A 22,574-nucleotide genomic window follows, 5' to 3' on the forward strand; every position below is an offset into this window, starting at 1 on the left:
AAACCTGTGTTGGATTTTATGCACTCTTAACACACACACACACACACACACACACACACACACACACACACACACACACACACACACACACACACACACACACACACACACACACACACACACACACACATGCTCCAGTCCCCATGCAGCCTGGAACAGCAACAAAGCTCTTCCGTACTGTTGCCAGGGTAACACAGTTGGGTCAAACCAGTCGAGGAGTCTCTCCTGTTCCCCCCCCACCTCCCCCCTTCTCCGCTCACTTACACTATCTCTGTTTCTCCGTCCATCCTCCTTATCCTCTCCTCTTTCCCCTCCTCTCTGTCATCTCTTCCCAGCAGCTCATCGCATTTTAAGCCATTTCTACACTTTTTGGTCACATTTCTCCTCTCCAGGCTCAGCAGGGTAAAATGAGTTATGGTAGCTCTCTCAATTTGGACCAAAACATTAACAAAGGTACCTTGGATCTAAAAGAAAGGTTGAAAGTTATGTTTTGTGACAAAGCAGATTTCAGTGACATTTAGAGGAAGAGATAACATCACAATTCCCATTTAGAAAGGTCTAATCCTTGAAATGTCGCCTGAATATGCAATTCATGGTGGCAGCTGGGCATTCATTTTGCAATTTTTTGCATCAGTATTTTGCTCTTTTCATTTGTAAATGAGTTTTTAATAATACAGAGCATGATAAGGCAGCTCCGTTATGTGTTGTAATAATTTAGTAACCGTTTCAAAAAAAGAAAAACTCCACTTCAGGCCTTTGGCATATGGAAATTCCATCACAACTAAGCTGCTGCTGGCAGGCACACAGTGATGGATTACCCTTCTCTTCCTGCAGCTATTATAGATCTCTTGTCAGAATGGAGGGCTGTGAATAAATGGAAATGACACAGAAAGACAACTGGAACCTGTTTATTACTGATAGAACACATCAGACATGAGACAACAACGAGAGCAGGTACATATGTTTGAAACAAAACTGTATCCCTGCAGGGTGCTCTAGCTCAAACATAACTATTCATGGTTGCAAAAATCCTGGTTATAACAACATATACTGACATGCAGTACATTTTAAACCTGGACACACACTTACCTTTGTAGACTGTTCTGCATCCATTCAGACCAAGTGTCATCCTCCGGTCTCAAAATATGAAGCCCATGCAGAAGTGTTATAAAGTGCAGTTCATTGATGCGTCAGCTTGAGGCTGGCTGCAGAAACACAGGATACCACATACACATGTTACAAGAGCTAATTTCTCTGTCGGCACTCACTGTACAGGGGGTGAATCTTGTTTCATAACGCGACAGTTCAGAAGATATTACGATTACGAGTTTTGCCCATTTAAGGACATGACTGACTTAATTGACAGTTGGGAACACTGTAGCTGTTGGCTAGGAGGCTCAAAGCCCGCCTCTTTACCTCACACTAGCTTGACAGCAGTTAGGTTGCATTCAGGATTGGCTTCAAAACAGCGTTCAAAGATGGGTGGATACTACGTCCATTAATTATACAGTCTATGATTCAGACTAGCATAAACAACAATGTTTTTTTTTGTATTTGCTCAAGTATAAAATGGGGTCACTGAAAATCAGCTAAGATATAGGAGTAGCTGCTCATGGGATTTCAAAGAGATACTATTTATTTTGATATTATAGATCTTTCAGATAAGATGACTGTAGTGTTAGGGATAGTGTTAGTGTTGTTTTAGTGTTGCCCTGATATCAGAGGCTTACGCTTCACATAATCCATGTAGATTTGAAGTTGCTTAACCAGATTTTGTACTTGGAGCAATGAGATGCCAGTATGAACAAGAGATTGTCTTTCAGAACCATCTTTTGGAACCATATTTTCTTCTTATTTGGACCCAAATTTTACACGTCAAAACTCAATAGAGAAGCATTCATTTCAAGCGCCTACAGTTAGTCCAAAGGTGCTCTTTCAGATAATCTACCCTGACCTTCTAAGTGACAGTGTCATTAAGTCAAAGGGTGGAGAACTACAACAGCTCATTGGTGACTAATCCAATTTGTGGTTAGAGGTTTGGCACTACAGCTCACTCTTGTTCAAACAGGGGGATGGATATGTGTAGTCTTCAAAGGGAAACCTTAACTCCTTCTGCTAATTCTCAGAGCATAATTGGAAACAAATGGGACACAAGGATAAAAAATGAGTTCAGTGAGCATTAGCTGATAATTACTTGATTTTATTTCAGACCATACAAGAAAATATGTTCAGATTTTTTATCACTACAAATATTATCTTGTCCCTAGATAAGACTAATCTCCTTTGATTGCTGAATGAAAAGGCTTTAGCGTGCACATATTCTCTGTACAAACATTGATGATGTCAATTCTCTTTGAAGGTATTATCAAAGAAGAAGGTGGCAAACTGTCAATTTATCTGTCCCTCCTCCAGACTGCTAAAAAACTCCTCAACATTCCCCTTCCAGTTTGGTTGGATAAACACATATCAGATCGGACGTTTGAAATTGCAATAATTTCCCCCCTGGCCTTCTGTTAATAGATGAGCATTTATACAGCTCTACCTCATAGACAAAAACAGCCTGGTCTTGCTTCCAGTATCCTTTGTTGTCAGTCTGCAGCAGCTTTGTTCTCTAACAGCTCTTTAGAGATGCCTCTCCAGGTAATGAATTGCATGACAAGTCAAGTGGTCGGCTAATACCAGCTGGTGTCTCAGTTATTAATTAATGTGTCGCCTTGTAAGGTGAGAAGAGCTGCTTGACCTGATGTGTGACGTCGCTGTCGCTGACATAAAATCCTCCTGTTGAAGTGATGTCAGGCCATGAGTTAGGTTAGCTTAGCAACCTTTCATTACAAAACAGGGTATTACCGAAGAATAATACTGCTTTGAAATGTATTTTAGATAGATATAGACTTTGGAAGTTATTGTTGTAAATATGGGCTATATTGACAGAATTCTAGCATCATGGAAAGGCCCTAAATGGTCTGTAATATTGTCATTAGAAGCATTTTGGTCATACATTCAACTTGTATAGGTTTGTTAGTCATCCCATTTTTTTCCCTTTCTCATCATGAAACAGGGCCACTTAAATATAAGCACTACATGATCTGTTGGTTCACTTTGAAAAAATGTTCCTGTCGTCAGTGAGTATCACAACCAGTTCATACAACATATTAAGGAATTATTTCCTTTGAGCTAGCAAGAAGTAGATATTATCTCCAAACAGCTTCTTGTACGAGGCTGGAAACTGCTTCAGTGACCAATAAAGAAAACAGTTCAGCTACAACTTATGAACATGTTGTAGTGTCCAATTGAATTTGTTGGAAATGTCTCTATATCGTGACACTCCCCATCCTTTCCATGGCCATTTCTTTTGTCACATAAGGTGTCATTCATTAACAGTGATGGGACTAATGTGCTAGCCATCTGCTAACCTCCCACCCTTGGAGCCAATAATTTGATTATTCATATGGAGCACTGAGCTGACTGCAGTTCAGCCCAGTGCTGCAGGCTGTGAACAGATGTTGGAACGTGAACTAGCAGCCCTCAGCCTTGAACTGAATGCAGCTTCAAGCAGCGGTGTGTCGTCCTCTGCTGATCAGACACACAGTTGAAATGCTGGCAGGCTGTACTGAGCAGCAGCAAGTCACTGATTCGCACCTAATACGATCTAGTAATAAAGTTGCAGAGACACCTGGGTGAGAAATGCAATTCAATCACTAGACACACAAACAGGCAGGATGGCAGATGTGCTTAAATGTAAAGTAGTGTGCCTCTTGAACTTAAACTATTAGCTGTGCTGTAAACTTGCACTAAATACATGTTGAATCAAGTGTTGTGCAAGTTCACACTAAAGATGAGCTCAAAATTCAGTTCCCACATGTTAAAATTAACTAGTTTGTGATCATAGCTCATTATTTCAACTTTTATAAACTAAATGAATTACTGTATTATACTTTAAAGTCATAGACAGATATTAAGTTGAAAAGCCAATTAAACACATGAAAAAAACCTGAAGCTTTGAAACAAAGAAACACACGTGCTGTAATTTGTTGGCTGAAGATTCTGACTCTTATCACCCAAACACAGAGGGAAAATCTGCTTCATAGAAGACGATGTGGGTGACATGGTTTAAACATCCCCTAAAATAAGATGGCTAACAAACCGAACAAACGAACACTAAAAGTGAATTATTCTCCAATCTCAAAAAGCTCACTTCTGTAAAACAATTTTGATCCCGTTAGAATCTGTCATGATTTGTTCATAAAAGTCCTTCAAATGTTCACAAGAGCTGGTTTCATTTGCACCGCTAACTACATCTGAATTGCTAGCAGTGTAAGACATGCTGAATGCCTGCCTGGTACCATGAATCCAACTCTGTCTGCTGTAAAACACATTGCTCTGTAACTCTTATTCTCGATACCTCACAGATCCTCCCAGAATGTGAACCTGTTCACTGTCCCTAGAATGATCCACGCTCAAGTCCTTGTTCATGAGCTACAAATTGAGTTCATTCAATTAACCGTTCACCAAAAGATGAGCGTGTTCAATGAACTACCAGGATGTAAACAAGCACAGATGACAGATGCATCCCACGGCAGGGTGTACTTTTTCAGTATTTTGATCTATTAAATGGACACAAAGTTGCATTTAGGCTTTGTCTGATTAAACTAGAGTATAACCACTCAGTACAGACATGTGGACGTAGACTTACTAGCAGGACTAAAGGCAGGTGGTGCTATATCTACTAGTTTAAGCCACACACAGCAAACCAATTGGGATCCTGTGTTTAGCCATGTCAAATAAAATTGTGCTTGATTTTGGCTGTTTTCTGGTTGTTTTCTTTAGTTGGCCTTAAATTTAAGTTCCAACAGCTTGGAAATTAGTCACTCTGGAACATCACTTGTGACAAACTCAAACTTCTGCTTCTGTGTGTCATTGGGGGAAAACACTTTTAAAAAGTGAGGAGAAAGTAATGAAGCATAAGTAGAGCACAATACCTATCCAGGATAGCTCATCATCATTTCATCATGTTGTCTAGAAACTATTGAACTGTTAAGAACAGGAATACCTTCAAAACCACATTTTTGTCATTGTTAGGCCAGATACTGACATATAGATGGCGATCAGTGCCAGACGTTTGTGATTAAAAAATGATAAACATCTTATGGATTTTTTGGGGAATTTACAGGATGGATTGCAATGGGATGTTTGAGCTCAAGACATTTGCGCTTCGATGTCATTGAACTAATTAGGATTGTGGCTAACAGTTGTATGGTGTGCAAAAACTAACAGAGAGAACCACATGTTTTCTTCATGAGAATTCACAGCTCTGTCAGCCTGTCAGACATTTAGCCAGACTACAGTCATACAGCAAAGAGTGTGGTAGGAAGTTGTGCTCTTCTTGGCTTTGGAACTGATGAAAAACAATCAAAGCACCTAAAATATTCAAGATCCACGACACATAAGAACACTATGTGAATAATGACTGTGAGTCTTCAGTGAGGGTTTAACAGGAACAATATTTAATCCGAATATTGCTTTGAATGGCATATGGACTACATTTATGGAATGCTTTGTACCAATAACAGCTTTTCAGTTTGCTCTTCATTCGCCAATACATTAGCCTTGAATCACTCTAAATGACAATTTAATTGGATGGATCTTTTCTTTCACTATCACAGACTTTTTGGATCATTTTTACTACTGTTTCATAGACTTGAATTGTGTCTCCAAGTTATTAACTGAGCATATTGTGAACTCTAAAGTGGTAATAGCACACAAAAGAGCCACATGGTGAGCCAAGGGCAGGGAAATACGTGCCCTTGAGTGTGCTAATATGCTTTCTTAGTGCCTGAAATGTGTTAGTATCAATTTTATGTACACTCACACTGAGAAGAAATAAAAATGGAGTTCATCAAAGGGGCTGTGATAAAGAAAGCACAGTCTCAAGTGTTAGTAGCATCATCATGATGCCAGTTCTGTCTGTGTGTGAAATAAAGGTCAGAAGGTGAGCTGAGGGAAAGAGAAAGGATTGAGTTACAAATGGTGCTTAAATTCCAATAAACAAACAGCAAGTCCTTACAGGCCGTAACTGAAGCATGAAAAGAATGATTAGTTAAAGGGGGGAATTGCTTGGTCATAGTATAAGTGTAGTGCGACTGTATTTTCTCCTGTGTGTTTTAAAGCAGCACTTCATATCATAAGCTCATTATATCTGAGCCATAAAGTGATTATGGGCTCCAGTAAGGCATTGTTCTGCTGTTGACAGGATTAAAGATGACTTTAGAGAGAGAGAGAGAGAGGGAGAGAGAGCGTCGCTGCTCTCTGCTCGAGTGTTTGCTCGCTTTGTTTAAGCCAGCAGTGAAAGGGGCCGCACGCTTGACTGTTTGCCAGCTGCGGCACACCCTCCCTCCATTCTTTTACACATTCATCTCCCGCCTCTCTGTCTATCCGTTGTGATATCTGTCTGCTTTGTTCCTGTTTGAAAGCAGCATGAAGTGTCTTCTTTCACAGACTTGTCATCACCTGGTGTACAATTGTTTCAAGGATTTTAAGGAAATCCTTCAGACACTAAAGGCAGCTAATCCCTCTTGTCAGCGCGGCATTGAGTGGAATCTGTGTCACTGGGTGTGAGTGCAGAAAGTAAAATTTGTCTGCTTTAAAAGAGAAAAGTGGAGGCTTTGTGCAACAAGTGAATTAACCTGCCTTATCCCCGCAGGGGCCAAGTTTCACCATTTAGTCCCTGTTCTATAATTATGAGATGACAGACTCCATAAGTAAAGCAGCATTTATTTACGTCTGATTAAACCCTCCACTCGACTTATTGTCTGAAAGTATCCTTCCTGCATGGACATGTTCTCTTTATAGCGTCTTAATCTTGTGCTTTCTTCTTCTCCCCACAGAAGAAGACAGGAGTTGTGAAGACACAGGAGAAGAAGGAGCGGTGGAAGGAGAAAAAGATGGCGAAGCGGCAGAAGGAAGACGAGGAGGTGGGTGAGGAAGAGGAGAATGTGCAGCCGGTGGTGGATGCTCTGGAGAATGGCTTCCTGCATCACGCGCAGCGGGAGCAGGAGAGGATGAACGAGAGGCTGCTGAAGAAGACATACTCCAAGAAGAACAAAATGGTAAGTGCAGCTTTTCTATTTTATGTCGTGAATTAACAAATGAAATGCTGCTGACCTTTGACACAAGGGCAGAGGAGACAATCAACTGCTTTGGTAGCATCTCACTCCACGTCTTTTTGTCTTTGATATGTTAGCTTTATTTTCACAACTTCTCTTCGACTAAGAAGCAGAACAGTCTCTCTTTGCCTTCCATCTATCTGACAGCTGGTCCACATTTTACAATAGAAAAAGGAAACTTTTTAGAGAGAGAAGCCTCACACGTCCTGTCAGATGTGACTCTACTTGCACCTTTGTCAGCAGTGACTTTGAACCACTGCTGAGGTTGTCATCACTTTAGTCTCCTCTATCAGTGCACCATCAAACCACATCTCAGTGTTCAGCACTGAAGGAAACGATTTACTTCAAATCCTATCTTCTTCAGAGCAGAGTCTGCAGGAGGCTGTCATGTGGAGTTTCAGCCCATTTGGAGCTGTCTTATGATTGATTTTATGTCATTTAGGTAGAAAATAGAGCACGTCAGTCTTATTTTTAACATTTACTTTATTTTTTAATTTATTGTTTTTAAGCTTTTGACACAAATGCAGTTGTCTTTTTGAGAAGTTGTGGTCCACGCCACAATGAAATGTGTCTACAGAGTTTTTATCTTTCACAGGTAGGTAGTAGTGTTGTTTGTTAAGCTATGGTTAGTGCTAATAACTCAATACCTAGTAGCAGTAACTTTTTCATGCCGTTGGCATACTGTGTGTGGGTTGGTGTAGCAATGTGAGATCTGAATAATCATGATTATTGTGTTTGAGCTCCCCTTGTTCTGATTTTTGGTTTGTTTGTTTGTTGGTTTGTTTTGTTTTTCAGTGGACATTTTTCATACTAGTAGTATTTCTCCCACAATGCTGCTGAGAGCCACTATGGACTACCTCTTCTAAAGTGATATCATGCAGTCACTCTTGAGCTGGCAGGATTGGTGGTACTGGTCTATTTGCATGTGTTTTTGTTTGGTGGTGAAATTGCTTTCAGTTGTACTGTCACAGCACTGCACAGCAGCCTACGACAGGTTAGCTTACATGTTTACTGTGCTGCTCTGTCGGTGCACTATGGGGGGTTCTGACTTGTTTGGGACTGATGTGTTTTGTGCAGTTCCCGACAGACAAATGGAGAAGTGTCCTCACAGACAATTTACCGAGAATCACTTTGGTAGCATTTGGACATCTAAATGAATCTCAGCATGATATGTGACTAGCCTCCTTCATGAGCCCTGGTGCTACCCAAAAGTGTTTCATAAACAAATCGATGGTGTGCTGCCTTCAGGTGGATTTACCCTACTATCCTGGTCTTGTTTTCCTTCATGACTGCAGAAGTGCTTTTCTGTTTGTTTATGCAGATAGAGGACTGCCAACATCCCCAGCTTGAAGCACACTGCTGAGCCCACAGACTCAGAGTCTGTCCCAGGGAGATAGCCCATCTATGTGTTAACAGTTTGTTTAAATGGGCGGATGTTTTTATGCTCCTGTCCGAGGCCAAGATCCACCATAGTGCTGCGGAGGATAAGAGGGGAAATGTAGTCAGGAAGCCAAACTAAATAATGAGGCTATGCAGCCCGAAGGCCTCCTCTACAGACAAAAATATCTCTCTGAGATAAGATTTCCTGAGGAAGTTAACATGGCTGAAAATGAGTTTGGCTGTGATATTTAGTTTGCTAAGAGACAGTTAGAAATTATGTATTTAGCTGATGCTCTTATCCGGAGTGCAAGTGCAATAGTGCTGCAATTACAGAGCTAGATCTACATCCCAGGCCAGATAATAACTCTTTATTATCAGCAAACTGCTGCGATCATGTGCAAACCTTTCAACTTCAGCCAAGCTGAATTTTATGTTAGCAATAACTTCATTGGAAGATTAGCTACACATGCTCCCAAAGAGATCAAGATAGCAGAGAGATTATTAAACTTAAATATAAAATAATGTCCTGAAAGAGCAATAAGGAATCCAGTCTGCTTTGAGAAACACATCACTTAGTGTTAATGTTCTCATTAAAGTTTACACTGAAACCTGAATTTACTCTAATTACCTCATGAAGGAATTTCTTCTTAGCCTCTTGTAGCATATTGCAGGAAATATGTGTCTATGACTTATTGTACAGGTTATAAGGGATGAGACCTCATGCATTGAATCATCTCAGTCCCCCGACTCTTAGGTAGCACCCTTGAGTGGTTTGAACTAAAGCTGGTTACCCATGTCATGAAAGTTCGCCGCTGCTTTTCTAAACTTCTAATCTTTCTAATTCCTTCCTTTTTGTCTAGCACCACTTTCTGTCTTTAATCTCAGTCTTTGGTTAAAGCAGAGTTTGACTGTCTGAGAACAAGTTGCTAAAACTCCCTCTAAGCCTAGCCTGGATTTAGTTCTCTGCATGCTGAGAACTTGAGCCTGCAGTTTAAACACAACTAAATCTCCCTGTTCTCTGATACATTGTATTGTTTTGAGAACTGACAATTATACAGACGTATGCACGCTGTGAGAAACACCTCGTTCCATTTATAATGACAGTGCAGATGAGACTCATGGTGAGGTTATGTTACACTGATATCAGAGATGACACTTTGACAAATGGAACAGTTGATCTCTACCTTTTAAAGAAACATTTACATAGCTGGTGGATCCTCTCTGCTTTAGTTGTATTGTTGTTAAAGCAAACCTGTTTCTTAAGACTACACCTGCCCACATCCACAATGTGATTTATAATTTGTAGCCAAAATGGGATTTCTTCAGGTGTGACAAGATAAGTTACTTTACAATACCACTAAAACAACATCTGTTAAAGGTTTTTGAGAGCCTTTGGATAAAGCTGCACCTTTTGTCACTGCGTATGAAAAATGTTATTGTTTTCATCCCCATTTACTCCCACAAATTCAGGCCTATGTCCTGGAGTTATTGTGTTATTGGATGGTGGAGTTGATAGATTCACTGTTGGTAAGCCCAGTCTCTCTTGGTTGAGTGCTTGCTCACTCACTGCTGTTTACAAACCATCTGTTTCAGTGTGTTTATGTCTCAGTCGCTCCCTCCCAGTGTACATATAAAGAAATTGTTGCTCTGTTTTCCAGAGCAGCTACAAGGATCACTGCGGCAGTAAAAGTTAAACTTCAAAGATCATTTTATTTTTGTGACTCTGGAGTGACTGTGTACAAGCAAGTGCTTAGACTGTAAAGTTTATAGGAGAGAGCAACAGATGGATATCAACTCCTTCTTTATCCTCAACCTGTGTGATGTCTATAAGCTTCTTTTGCACATGGACTCATGACAATTTTTAGAACTTTCCATGAGCTCTGCCCCTCAAATCTTCAAACGTTGCTGGATGACAGCACCACATAGACCTATGATGATAGTTTCCTGCAGTAAGTCAATGCTATGTGTATGATAAAATGTTACAATGTCATTTAGCAGACGCTTTTATCCAAAGTATACAGAAAGATGCTCATATATTTTTGTTGCTCTCATCTTGGTAATATTTCTTCTTAATTCTCAGTTCTTTATTCACCCTGTTGCGTTTCACCCTTCTGGGTTTACACTGGTCACATGATACACATGTTGTCTTCACCCTACTCCTCGGTCCTGCTAAATTTTCCTCAATATGTCCTTAACTTGCAAAAAGTTTAGGAGGCTGACAAGAAAAAAGTCTGGGTACTGTTGTGGTGACAATTCATCTGATTGTGTTCACACATGCAGCCCATCCGGAAGATTTAGGGAATTTTTCAAGTGTTTTGAATACGCCTTGTGATTGATGAATCTCATGCTTGTATAAAACACGTTCCATCCGGGTGGACAAAGCTACAATGAGGAGCCTTTTGTGTTTTTTGCCTGCCACAGAAATCATCCTTTGTTACAGGGCAAACACATGTAATTACAGTCATGTGGTTGTGTTGTATTCAATACATTTAGTTGCCTACATCCCTATGGATACCATCTAGTTTGCACATTATCTGCAAGTGTATTTGTTGGAATTGAACATGCACGCTTTGTTGTAGCTGTGGGAAAGGACAGCACAGAGCAGCCATATGCTTGAAACAGGTGTTAAAAGACTGTATTGCAGACCTTTTTCCCCCTCCATCAAGTAACTTAACAACGTATTTACTGAAATAGTCTTGATTTGAAATGCCATTACCTTGTTTATTATGTGCATATCCTACATTGATACAGAAGCACAGTGCACAGTTAAAGTATGTTGAAGTTATTCATATTAATCCTTTTATATGCTTCATCATTTAGGTACTGTGCAGATCAGGATGAAGTAACAAACCCTCTTCCCTGCACTGGAACTATTCTGGCTTTGTTGTTATCTAAAGGTTATTGCTCTTTTCAAAAATACTTTGGATAGTTTGTTACTTAGGTGTTTCTTTTGTCGTTACCCTTTTCTGAAAATTGCATTACACATAACAGAGTTACTCTCATTGACCTATTGCTTGCTGGGCTTCTGTTGTATGTGAAATTGCCTGGCTGCAGTTCACTCATTGCAGTGAAACACCAGGGAAAAAAAGGATGAAAGCAAAACATGAGTGACTCTCGCACTGAGCTGAAATGAAGCAAGTGCACATGAATTAGTCAAATAACAGAAATAACAGTGCTGTATTGTGTATGCTTTCATTCATGGACCCTGATTTTATGCAGATGGCGCTCAGCAGAAGTAGAGCAGTGATGATGAGTTGGAGTGTTAGTTAGCTAGCACTTGTTGTGGTGCTGTGCATGTCCATATTTGTGTTGCTGTGGACATGATACAAAATTCTAGATAAAACTCCTGCAGGTACACTACCAGTCAAAAGTTTGGAAACACCTTCTCATTCTAGGTTTTGTAGTTATTTTAAATATTTGAAACACTGTAGATTAATACCAAATACCTTAAAACAATGAAATAACCCAATGGAATTATTTAATTAAAAATAAAGTGTTAAACAAACCAGAATATGTTTTATATTTTAGATTCTGTAAAGTAGCCCCCTTTTTCCTTCATGACAGTTTTGCACACTCTTGGTGTTCTCTCAGTCTGCTTCATGAAGTGGTCTCCTGGAATGGTTTCTAATTAACATGAGCCTTGTCAAGAGTTCATTTGTAGAATGACTTGCCTTCTTAATGTGTTTGAGACCATCAGTTGTGTTGTTCTCCAGTCAGCAGAAGTGTCCCCCGTATATGTCACACACTATGATCCACAGACAAGGTGATGGGTTGCCTTCCTTGAGGCATCCTGGTGTGCCAGAGGCTCACTTGAGGACAGATGCTGTGGTGTCAGAGCAGAGTTCATCACAGGGGGCTGTGGTTGTGGGTGGACAGCAGTAAAGGGTTCACCGGGACCTTTGCAATGATCCCCCGTCAAGCTTGTGTGTGACACTGTGTGCACACCAAAGGCCAAGGAACTGTTTTTTTTTTTTTGTTGTTTAGATATTGTTTCCATACATGCTTTTAAATGAGATACCGACTCTTGGCATGTGCAGTTATTTTCATGCAAGTAAAACAAGACAAGCTGACACACTTTCTCAAGCTACAAAAACTCTAGTCATCACATCAGGTTATGAACACAGTTTTCATCAGGTCATAGTTTTTGTTGTGATTGTTAAACTTCAAGGTTTATTAAACTGCTTTTTAATTGAACTTTTTATAGTTTTAAGTAAGTGAGTGGATTCAACTGCTGTTTTAAATGCATCGCATGCATATAACCTCCCTCCTCCAGTTGTTTTCCTGCGCCAAAAAAAGAGACAGACTACTATTTATTTGGTTATGATTTACACCATATATGCTCGTAAAATTCTTATCACTTCATGCAGTTGTTCTCAGAAGAGCCTTCCATCATGATCCAGTCATCCTGATCCTCTATGCATCTGTCCAGCCCACCTGTGCTTCCTGCAGCAGCATCTCTCTTGAGAACATCCAAGTATGATAATGTGGGATGTCCTTGTGGTTGATGCCTATGTTTTGGCTCCCACAGCACCTGTTTACTGGCTAGGAGCTCCCAGTGCCTCTGTCAATGACTGGCTAGTCCTATCCTTTAACACTTAAGATCAGTTCCACCAAAGAGCAACAGAACCACAAACAATGCAGCTCCATTACTCAGCCTGCTCCTGACACACCACAGGACAGGAACACACACCCCTCTAGTACAAAGTAAAATGAGAAGAATAGATACATATCATACGTTGTAATCATGAGGTTATTGTTTTTAGATATTTCTGTTGAGGCTAAAATCTGTAAAACGTTACACCACTCTGACCTGCACTGTTTTTCTCTTTGTTGTCAGACCCTCAGCAAGCCGCAACGTGGCTTTGACCTTCAATATGCTTCAAATGGGGGTCATGAATAACACATAATGCTGACTCGTTCAAGCAACACACTGATAGCTACACACATACACACACAGACATCCCATCTCCATCCCCATCCATTAGTGCACGACTGTACCCTTAGCCTCACACACACACACCATACTAACAATGTCATATATGAAAACATCTCTGGACACTTCACTATATTATTCCACCCCCCCTCAGGCAGCCCCCTGACTATCAGACCAGCCTGTGGACATGGAGCCAGTGTCCGGCATGCCCCTGTCATACTGGAGCTGCTTCAGGATTACTTCCTCTGCTTCATATCTAGGTGTGTTTATAAGCAGTAAGCCAGCCGGAGACAGATCAGATTAGCTGGGGCATTAGCAGTGAACTGGAGCATAGTTCAGGGGCAGAGACAGAGGAGCACTGCTGCCCATCGACAGCGGTGCAGTGGTAAAAGGCCAGTGATCAGGATGACTGATAACAGTATGCTAGTTGTTATCTGGGTAACAGGCACCCTGAGCGGTGGCTGCTCGATTCAAGAGATGCCTCCAAGACGATATCTCCCCCGGCTAGCCCTGCTTCGACCCATTTAAACTGGAGATCAAGGTGAATCCTCTCCACCTTAGTCATTCTGGGAAGAGGCCCTGCTGAACATTCGCTCTGTTGACTTGAGGATCATTTTATTGTGAGGTGTTCTAGCAGTTTTTGAAACACACTGAAATTAATACTTATGCCTCCACGTGGCCTATCTGTGAGGCAACCCAGACCATTAGCAACAAGACGGCCTGTTTCTGTATGTGTTTAATGCCTGTTGCTACGGCCATGGATGAGACGTTTTACAGCATGCTGACAAAGCAGCCTTTTAGTGCAATTTCCATGGCAAAGGTTCGACATGTGATATTAATGTTAAAGATTAACTGGATAAGACTTTTAGTTGGTAAACAGGATGTGCAGGACAATATGAGTAAAGAGATTAGAGGTCATTCTTTGTCCACATGGGTCACCAAAAATAAATCAAACTAAAGTTCTTCATAGGAGCTTTAAGTAATAACACCAGCACAAATACCTTATATTAATGGTGCAAAAACTCTGATTGCTAGCGTTTAGTCTCTGCTAGCACCACACTGCTGTTGATTGTTATCCTCAAGTGATAATTGATCTGTAACAGTTTAATCTTTGCTGCTATAAGGTAGTAGTACTAACTTTTGCTGTGGGTGAGTTTTCTTTGGGAAAGAAGAAACAAGCTAAATTTAGGGGGTATGTAATGACTTATAGTTTTGACTTAAAGCAGTGATCGTGTCAATTCCCCAAAGTCAGTGTACATGTCATTTCTGATACTGATAGAGGAATAACTTGAATTTCTGATTAGATTTGTAATGTCCCAATTTATTTAGCCTAAATTGGGACATTAGATCAGGTTACAAATCACAGTATTTTTAATGTGATTTTGGGTCGGCTGTTGCTCAGTGAGTAGAGTCAGTCGTCTGTCAATCGGAAGGTTGGCGGTTTGATCTCAGCTTCAGTCTTCAGCTGAGACTTGAGCAAGATACTGAACCCCAAATTGCTCACACTGTTGTTCGGCAGTGTGTGAATGTGTATGAATGTTCTAATACTGATGGTCCCTCACTACATAGCAGCCTCTGCCATCAGTTAGTGAATGGGTGAGTGTGAGAAGTGTCCATTTACCATTTACCAATGTGCTTATATGTGTTCTGTATGTGCCTTTTCTCCCCACCAGATTAAGACATTTTGGTTCCACTTCTTCCCACAAGTACCCGTCATAGTGTTGCGGTTGATGGAGAAACTGAATCACTATCTACTGTTGCACAAGTAATGAGATCAGCCCTGAAATGTGAAATCCTTGATGTAATTATGGGGTTGGAAAGCTTGTAAGTGGTACAGTGATAGAAAAGGCCTTTACTCCTGTTACCCAGGTTAACACTGCCATTTAACAAAGAGCATTATTAGATGAGTGGATAATGAGGTACACTGCAGAGGTGTCTGCAGGCACACAGCACATGCAAAGAGCGTGTGCAGTGGAAAAAGACAGAGACGAGTGAAGGAGCGTGACTTGTAATAGACCTTGACAGATCAATTAGTCAGCTGCTTGTAACATGAACATGTATGCATGATCACACAGTGGATAATTGTCCCCACCACATCAAAGACAAGTCAGCAGATGAATATACATGACTCTGTGCAAGAGAGAGATAAGAGCTGATAGAATAGATTTATTCACAAAATAAGATATCTGATCATTTCAATAATGACACTCTAATAAATTGATCCTTGGTGCTAGAAATCCCCCAGAGGACTTACTGAAATTGCCTTTCATTCCCAGATATTGGAGGAAAATGTGCATTTGCTGTATTACCCTTGTACTGTTTGTTACTCCAAGATAGATTATCTTGAATAAAAACCTGCTTCAGCTACCGTGCTTTTATTTTCAGTGTTTTCATCTATACAGTATCAGAATAATACAGGGTTGTTAACTGATCCTACTAAAAAGATTAAGATTTGATTGTTTTTTCAACTAAGGTGAGTGTTCCATATATCACAGACCCCAGTATAAGACAGTGCTCATAGAAATCAAGTATCATTTTTCCTCCAAAACAACTTTTTTGTCCATATTCAGAAAAAAAGTACTTTTGAATGATGTCTCAAATGAAATACTTAAAATATCCTATTTCTGTGAGGAGATTTTATGTTGTGTTGGTTCTGGTGATCCCTTTGGAAACATTCTGAACTGTCCCATCAGCTCCATCACATATAAAGATGTGGCTCTTGCTATCATGTGCATTTGTGGAGACACATGACTGGAATACAGATCTTCTTTTCAGCCCTTCACTTTGTTCAAGAGATTTTTTTTAAAGGATGCAGAGTGATGAGGTCATGTGTTGACTTGAAGCTGCTTAAAGCGATGAACTGCAATGTAACTATAACTTTGCTTTGTAAACTGTGATTTATTACTGTTAGTTAACTTAGAAAAGGCGATTAGATGCAACAGTTTACCCCGGTATCATGACGCTTGTGCTGATGTCCCAGTAAATGTTTGAATAACATAAATATGCACATGCTTTAACTCTTTAGTCCTCAAAGAGCAGTAATGAATTCACAGAGATTCTGCATCTAAAACAATACTTCTACAGAAAACATGATGATAACCCTGCTCCAGTATCAGCCATGAGACGAAAACATGAGCTCAAGACATTATGAAAAAATATATATCATGGGGAGAAACACTCCTCATCCTTGCTAACTTGCTTCTCACTTCCAAATCTTACCAACAGAGTACAATAAAACTACTAACAGGACAAATGTGCATTGTGTAAGTCTTAGTCTCACCACCTTAACTGCTAATGAAAGAATTAGAAGTAAGTCTTTTAAAGAGAATGTCATAGTTTTGTTGAAATAGCAAACAAAACCTTGCACTTTTCTTGTACATTTCAGCAATGGAAACTAGAGTAGGGATCGGACTGAGAATGTTAAGTGCAGACATAACATATCACCAGAATTAATGTTAGTTATAATAATGATGTAATAATACAGCTCTATTCCTTTTATGCTTACAAGAAAAGATTTAACATGATATGTGTTGAGCTAATAATTTGAACACTTACATTGTAGACAGTCGTCAGTGGACTCCTGATACAAAGTTGAACAGAGAGATGTTTTAAATCAAACATCCAGGTGAAGTAATCTTGAGCCACATGTGTTTACCAGGGTGAGTCAGGGTGAATTAAAGGTAGATACAACCAGAGTAAAATATAAGAGTATTCTTTGTTTCCTGGTCAGATATAAGACTTTAAACTAGCATGAGTAGGACTTTGTGTAAAATGTTCAGTAGACTCCTATTCTCCCATCCTGAGGTGATCTCCCTGTTTGAATAAGTGTCTGGGACCACGTACCTTCCTCTGTGTGTGTTTTCCAGTTTCCAGAATGCTGTCTATTTTTGCTCAGCAGACGGCCTGACCACAGTGAATTCAGTGTGAGGAGCCAAACTCGTCCCTGTGGGTTTCCACTGGGGCTGGTGCTGTTGACTTTGCCCCGGATGGCAGGGGAAGGCTGGGAAAGGACAAGGGAACAGTCCCTCTGGTGTTGAAATGGAGGTTGGGGAGGGTGTAGCAGAATCTTATATCAAGTCCCAGTGGAGAGTTTGGTTGAACTTAGTCCTAATCTGAACCAGCCCCTATGGTGGTTTTTAGAGAGTTTGTTAACTAAGAGGTGGCTGATATTACTGTTGTGTAATGATGGGTTAGCTAAAACAGACACACGTTTCTTAGATTGCTACACAGAAGGATCCCTTTTTTAATCTGAAGACAAGATGAATGCAGCTATGATTAATGTGACCCACGGGAGCAATCTCAACCCAGAATCCAATGGGAGAGCCACTCAATTTACCTCCAGGAATGTTAGACCCTCTCGGGACTTCTCAGGATCCATCACCTCTCTGTTCCCCGCGGCTGTAACCTCCCAACCTCTTAGACAGGGAGAGAAAGAAAGAAAGAAAGAGACAGGTAGAGAGGCAGTGAGAGAGAAAGACTGAAATAGAAGTGGAAATAAAGGGAAGAGAATGACAAAGAACGGCCGAACTCAGACAACCCCTGCACCCGCTGTGCTTAGCCAGGTGAATATTGCATGGGACAGTGCACAGTGATTAATGTCAGGCCATGTAAGGTGCTTGGCCGGGTTGCTGCTGCTCTGCAGGTCCATCCATACACACACACATACACATCCCATCACTTTTAACAAGCCACAGTCATTGAGATACAGCAGGGCTACTTCGGAGCAACCACTCTGGGGACAATTAGGTCTGGGAACATTAAATTAGCAGGGATCTAAAGTCATGCTCTGCTGGAGCTGGGGCTATTGCATGCAAGGATTGGACAAGGTAACAGCAGCAAGGAGAAACTCCTCCTGGATATACTGTGTACTATTCCATACAGCTGTAAAAGGTAAGAGCATTATTTAAAGCAAATTTTAATTTTGCGCTCGCTTTGCGTAGCAGAATATTTTACAGTGCAGTCATTAGGTTTTGGGCTCAGGGGGAGAGGGTTAGCTGTAATGAATTTGTCAGGACATTATTTTTTGGGCTTGGCAGCTGGCTAGTTGTGATTGCTTTCTTTTTATGTAATTTATTAAAGTGGGACCTCCCAGGCTCCATCACATTCCAGTTTCGCATCTACTGGAGAATCTGTAACTATAGCAACAGATGTATTGCCCCTGGTAGATGTTTAACTAGAGCAGACAGCAGGGAGAGACACTTTATTACACCTCCTGCTTTATGAATTACACTATCACTGTGGTTTATATTACCGTAATGTTTAGGGAGCTGTTCGGAAACGTGTGTGCCAGGAAACCTCAGGCGACTTAGGCCATATTCCTCCTGCATGAGCCTTCTGTAAAGTGCAAGTCATGAGCTGCAGGTCATGTGAGGTTGGAGTTATTGTGAAATGTTTTAGCAAACAGGACTATCACAAAGGTCTTAAACAGATGTAAACAAGGAGGAACATCAGGAACAGCAGCTTGTTGAGCTTTAGCTGTGTTTGTGAGAGGACGGGAATGTGTGCAGTCTGCAAAGCTGCTCTCTGGACTACTTCTTTCTTGTGGTGGCGTAGGAAACAAACTAATGCTTTGAACCTCAACAACCAGAGAAACATGAAGACAACTGAGAAACACCACAACTGAGGAGACCACTCAGAGATCAATCAGGCCAGTGAGTCAGATTTCATCCTATCATGCCGCCTCAGACCCGTACAAAAAAGTCAGCCAGTGTTGCCCTCCATGTGAATATTAATACAAATAAGAGGTGCAAATTCAAAGTGTTTTTCTGAATCGGTCTTTGGAACTGTTAGGAATTTACAGCAACATAGTGCGTTTAACTAACAGTATGCATGGCTACAGAACATAAAGAGGTGTACATTGTTTAACAACTGAATATCAACATGCAGAGGAGACTTATAAAAGAATCTCTGCAGATGTATAGATATATAGTCATATTGAGTAAGCCTCAAACTATGTAATGTGGAATTGCTGCAAAAAGAGGACTGAACAAGAAAATATTACAGACTCAGTGTCCAGCTTTCTTGCTCTTCTTCGTCTTCCTGACAAAATAAGCATGTCCACATGTTTGGGTGTCAGTTGGGAGAACAACCAGTCCAGGGCTGTTGTTGCTGATATGTTGAGATACTGGTGTGCAAGCTTAGCCAGTATGGGAAATATATCTGCATTGACTTCCTACCAGTCTGTCTGCTTTGATCCAAAGGTGGGGGCAATACCTGTAAAAAGTTCTCAACCTTTGTGTTCTTGTCGTTAGTGGCATGAGCTGCTGTGTGTTGCTTCCCCATGAGAACTGCCATCGTGGAGACCTTGAAAATAAAAGCCTCGGAACCTTGAATTGTTGTACCCTTCTTGTGCCTTTAGAACAAATAAGGGATAATGTATAGTGACCTCGAGGACCACTGTCTCCTTTGGAGCTTCAATAATGGGAGTGGTGAGCAAGGTGGCGTTTCAGTCTGGAATCTGACCGCTAGATAGTTCCATTTCTACACACTGTACCTTTAACGGATGCTGAAAATAACAGCAAAATCTGTTGAATCAAGCATTTAACACAGCTGGGTAATTAGTAGGAAAGCCAAGAAATAACCTCTGCTGTTGTTCTACATATGGGACAAAAACTGTAGCATCACTTTTAAAATTACATGATCGTCCCTAAAAGTCATGTTAGGTAAATCCTAACAGGTAGTTAAATGAAACCTAGTCTGGTTTCTTTGCTACCTCTGTGTCCACAGGCTCAGCCAGGCAGTGCTGTGTTACAAGGGAGGCTTTAAGGAAGACAGGATCTGGTGTTTGTAAGGTAGAATGAAAGTGGGTGGCAGTCCTGAGCCTTTACAGAGAAGAAAAGCCTCCTGTAGTTGTGAGAGCTCTTTTGTATCGAGGCTGTGTTTTGACAGGCCTGAGAGGGGATAAGACAATAGAGAGGCCAGGCTGTATCCTGATGTGTTCCCGCAGTCGGCTGCTACGCTTCACTCGCATTGTTCTCCTCTGTCATTTACAAATGCCTCATTCTCTCCTTGTCACACTTGTATCAATTTGTTTTAGTTAATTAGCACTTCAATTAGCAGCTATTTAATTAGATCTCATTATATTGTTGCTTGGCTTGAAGGATGTGTTTCTGCATGTGTGTTCCAACATTTAGTGCATCTTGTTTACATGCTTCTTTCATGTCTCCAGTTGTGTCCTACGCGTGTGCTCACTGCATACACAAATGTACTTTCTGTATTTAAGCATGAGCTCTTGTGTGTGAAGATGATCGAATATGTGGCTGTAGAAGTGTGCAGCCATGATGAAGTGTTGCCTTATTCACGGTGTCTGAGTGTTTAAGTATCTGGGTGTCATCTTTGCCACATCAGCCCATTAGGGTCACAACATTAATGAGATCTTCTGTGGCCCCTGCCCCTGTTTGCATGGCCCTGTGGTTAGTGAGGGTCGGGGACTAGCAAAACTGGACATTAACTTGGATGGATTAAATGGGATTAGTAGTGTCACTGAGACAGATGTGATCTTTGCAGCTAAAGCTTTTCACTTCTCTCTCATTGTGTCAAGTTTTTCTATGATACAACACTGACCCCTGCTGCATCACAGCGCCATTGCACCCACATGCATGAGGAGGAGGTAGATGAGGCTGTGTTAACCCTTTGCCAGATTTCATCTCTTCGTCCATTGGGGGTCACTGTTCCCATTCGAAAAAGATGGAGGGAGTCTTCTCCGCTGCTTTTCTGCCATTTTGACTGCCGAATGTAAAGTATGTGAAGGTCTGCAATCAGTCAGTGGATCTGCTGCAGGTTCCATCAACATGTTTCCTGCAGCGTCTTGTAATGGATGCTTAATGTGGCTTCAAAATATTGCCATGAAAACAACATCCTCAAGATAATGAAATGCCGCTGGACTACAGAAACCCATGTGTGGGTTGTATATGCCAGCGCTGTCGCTCATACTAGCTCATTAAATCAGCACGTAGCGCCACCGTACAAGGTCAAATGTATCCATACAGCATTAGTCAGACAACTTCCTGCATCAAGCACATACAATAATCATCATATCACCAGTGGAAGGAGAGTTGCTTAAACAGAGTGTATTTAAATTATTCAGCCTCAGAATGAGGCTCTGTGTTTTTTAATGGGTTGTGATTTAGGGGATATTGTTCAGACCAATATGCCTTAGAGCGGGCAGCATGTGTTTAGTTCCCTTTTCCCCTCTTTTAAAGGCCATTCACACAGTAGCATTTGAACCAAGGGCTATAATTGTGTTTTCATGTACTATAGATCCTGTCATTAGGCCCCTGGGTCTGCAGGCAGTTATATGATGACAGCTGACAAGGGGGCGCGGCTCCTTTGAGGAAGGGTGGGGGGGGGGGGTACTTGCACAAAAGCCACAATTACTTCCTGGTCGGTCCCCAGAGCTCAGTGGTTGGAGTGTGTATGTAAAATGATGTGGGAGAGGCCATTTGCAAAACAAAGAGAGGGGACGCAGGGGAGGGGGGAAGAGTGATTGCTTTTGCACAATAGAGTATGTACACCCCGAGGCTGGTGGGGGGGGGTTAAGTGGCAGACTGGGGGTTGACACGCCCACTAGCAGTCCCTGAGGAGTCGGGTCTAGATGGGGGTGTGGTTCTTGTGGTTGACCCTGTGGAGAAGAGAGGGTCAAAGTTCCTCCCCTGGCCCCTGAGGGGCGGAGAGGGCCCGGTGGGAGAAGTCAGAAGTCCATTCTAGTGTGCAGTGCCCAGTGTGTTCTGTCTGCATCATCAGGTTTATTTTGTCTAGCAGCTAAGAAACTATTTACAACTTCTGTGCAACATAGCTTGGACAGTTGTTTCCTTTTGTTACCAAAATGTAACATGTGTAAGAGCAGTCGACACCATTTTACACCCAATATGTTTATTATTTAATCAATCTAATGTGTTGTAGAGCTCCTCTCACTGCAAACAAGTGAGAATAAGACACAGAAAGGTCTTTCAGATGTGTTTTCACTTAATTAGAAGGCTCACAGCAGGAAAAATCAGGGGGTAATTGGAAGGCGTGATATGTGATTGATGTCAAAGGCCAAGCTCGAGCTGTGACTCCACGCTGTAGACACGACAACATCACCAATTAGCAGAGTGTCG

General features: G+C 41.2%; 1 protein-coding gene across 1 annotated transcript in view; it reads left to right on the forward strand.

The window, feature by feature from the left end:
* The window catches only part of fbrsl1 (fibrosin-like 1), a 492,137-nt gene that overhangs the window by 265,514 nt on the left and 204,049 nt on the right, over positions 1-22,574 (forward strand). The window contains exon 11 of the mRNA XM_034691889.1: positions 6,885-7,106. Coding sequence (XP_034547780.1) covers positions 6,885-7,106 — 222 coding nt within the window. The remainder of the gene's footprint in view (positions 1-6,884; positions 7,107-22,574) is intronic.

This window comes from Notolabrus celidotus, chromosome 9 (genome assembly GCF_009762535.1).
Source record: "Notolabrus celidotus isolate fNotCel1 chromosome 9, fNotCel1.pri, whole genome shotgun sequence".
NCBI classification, from domain to species: Eukaryota; Metazoa; Chordata; class Actinopteri; order Labriformes; family Labridae; genus Notolabrus; species Notolabrus celidotus.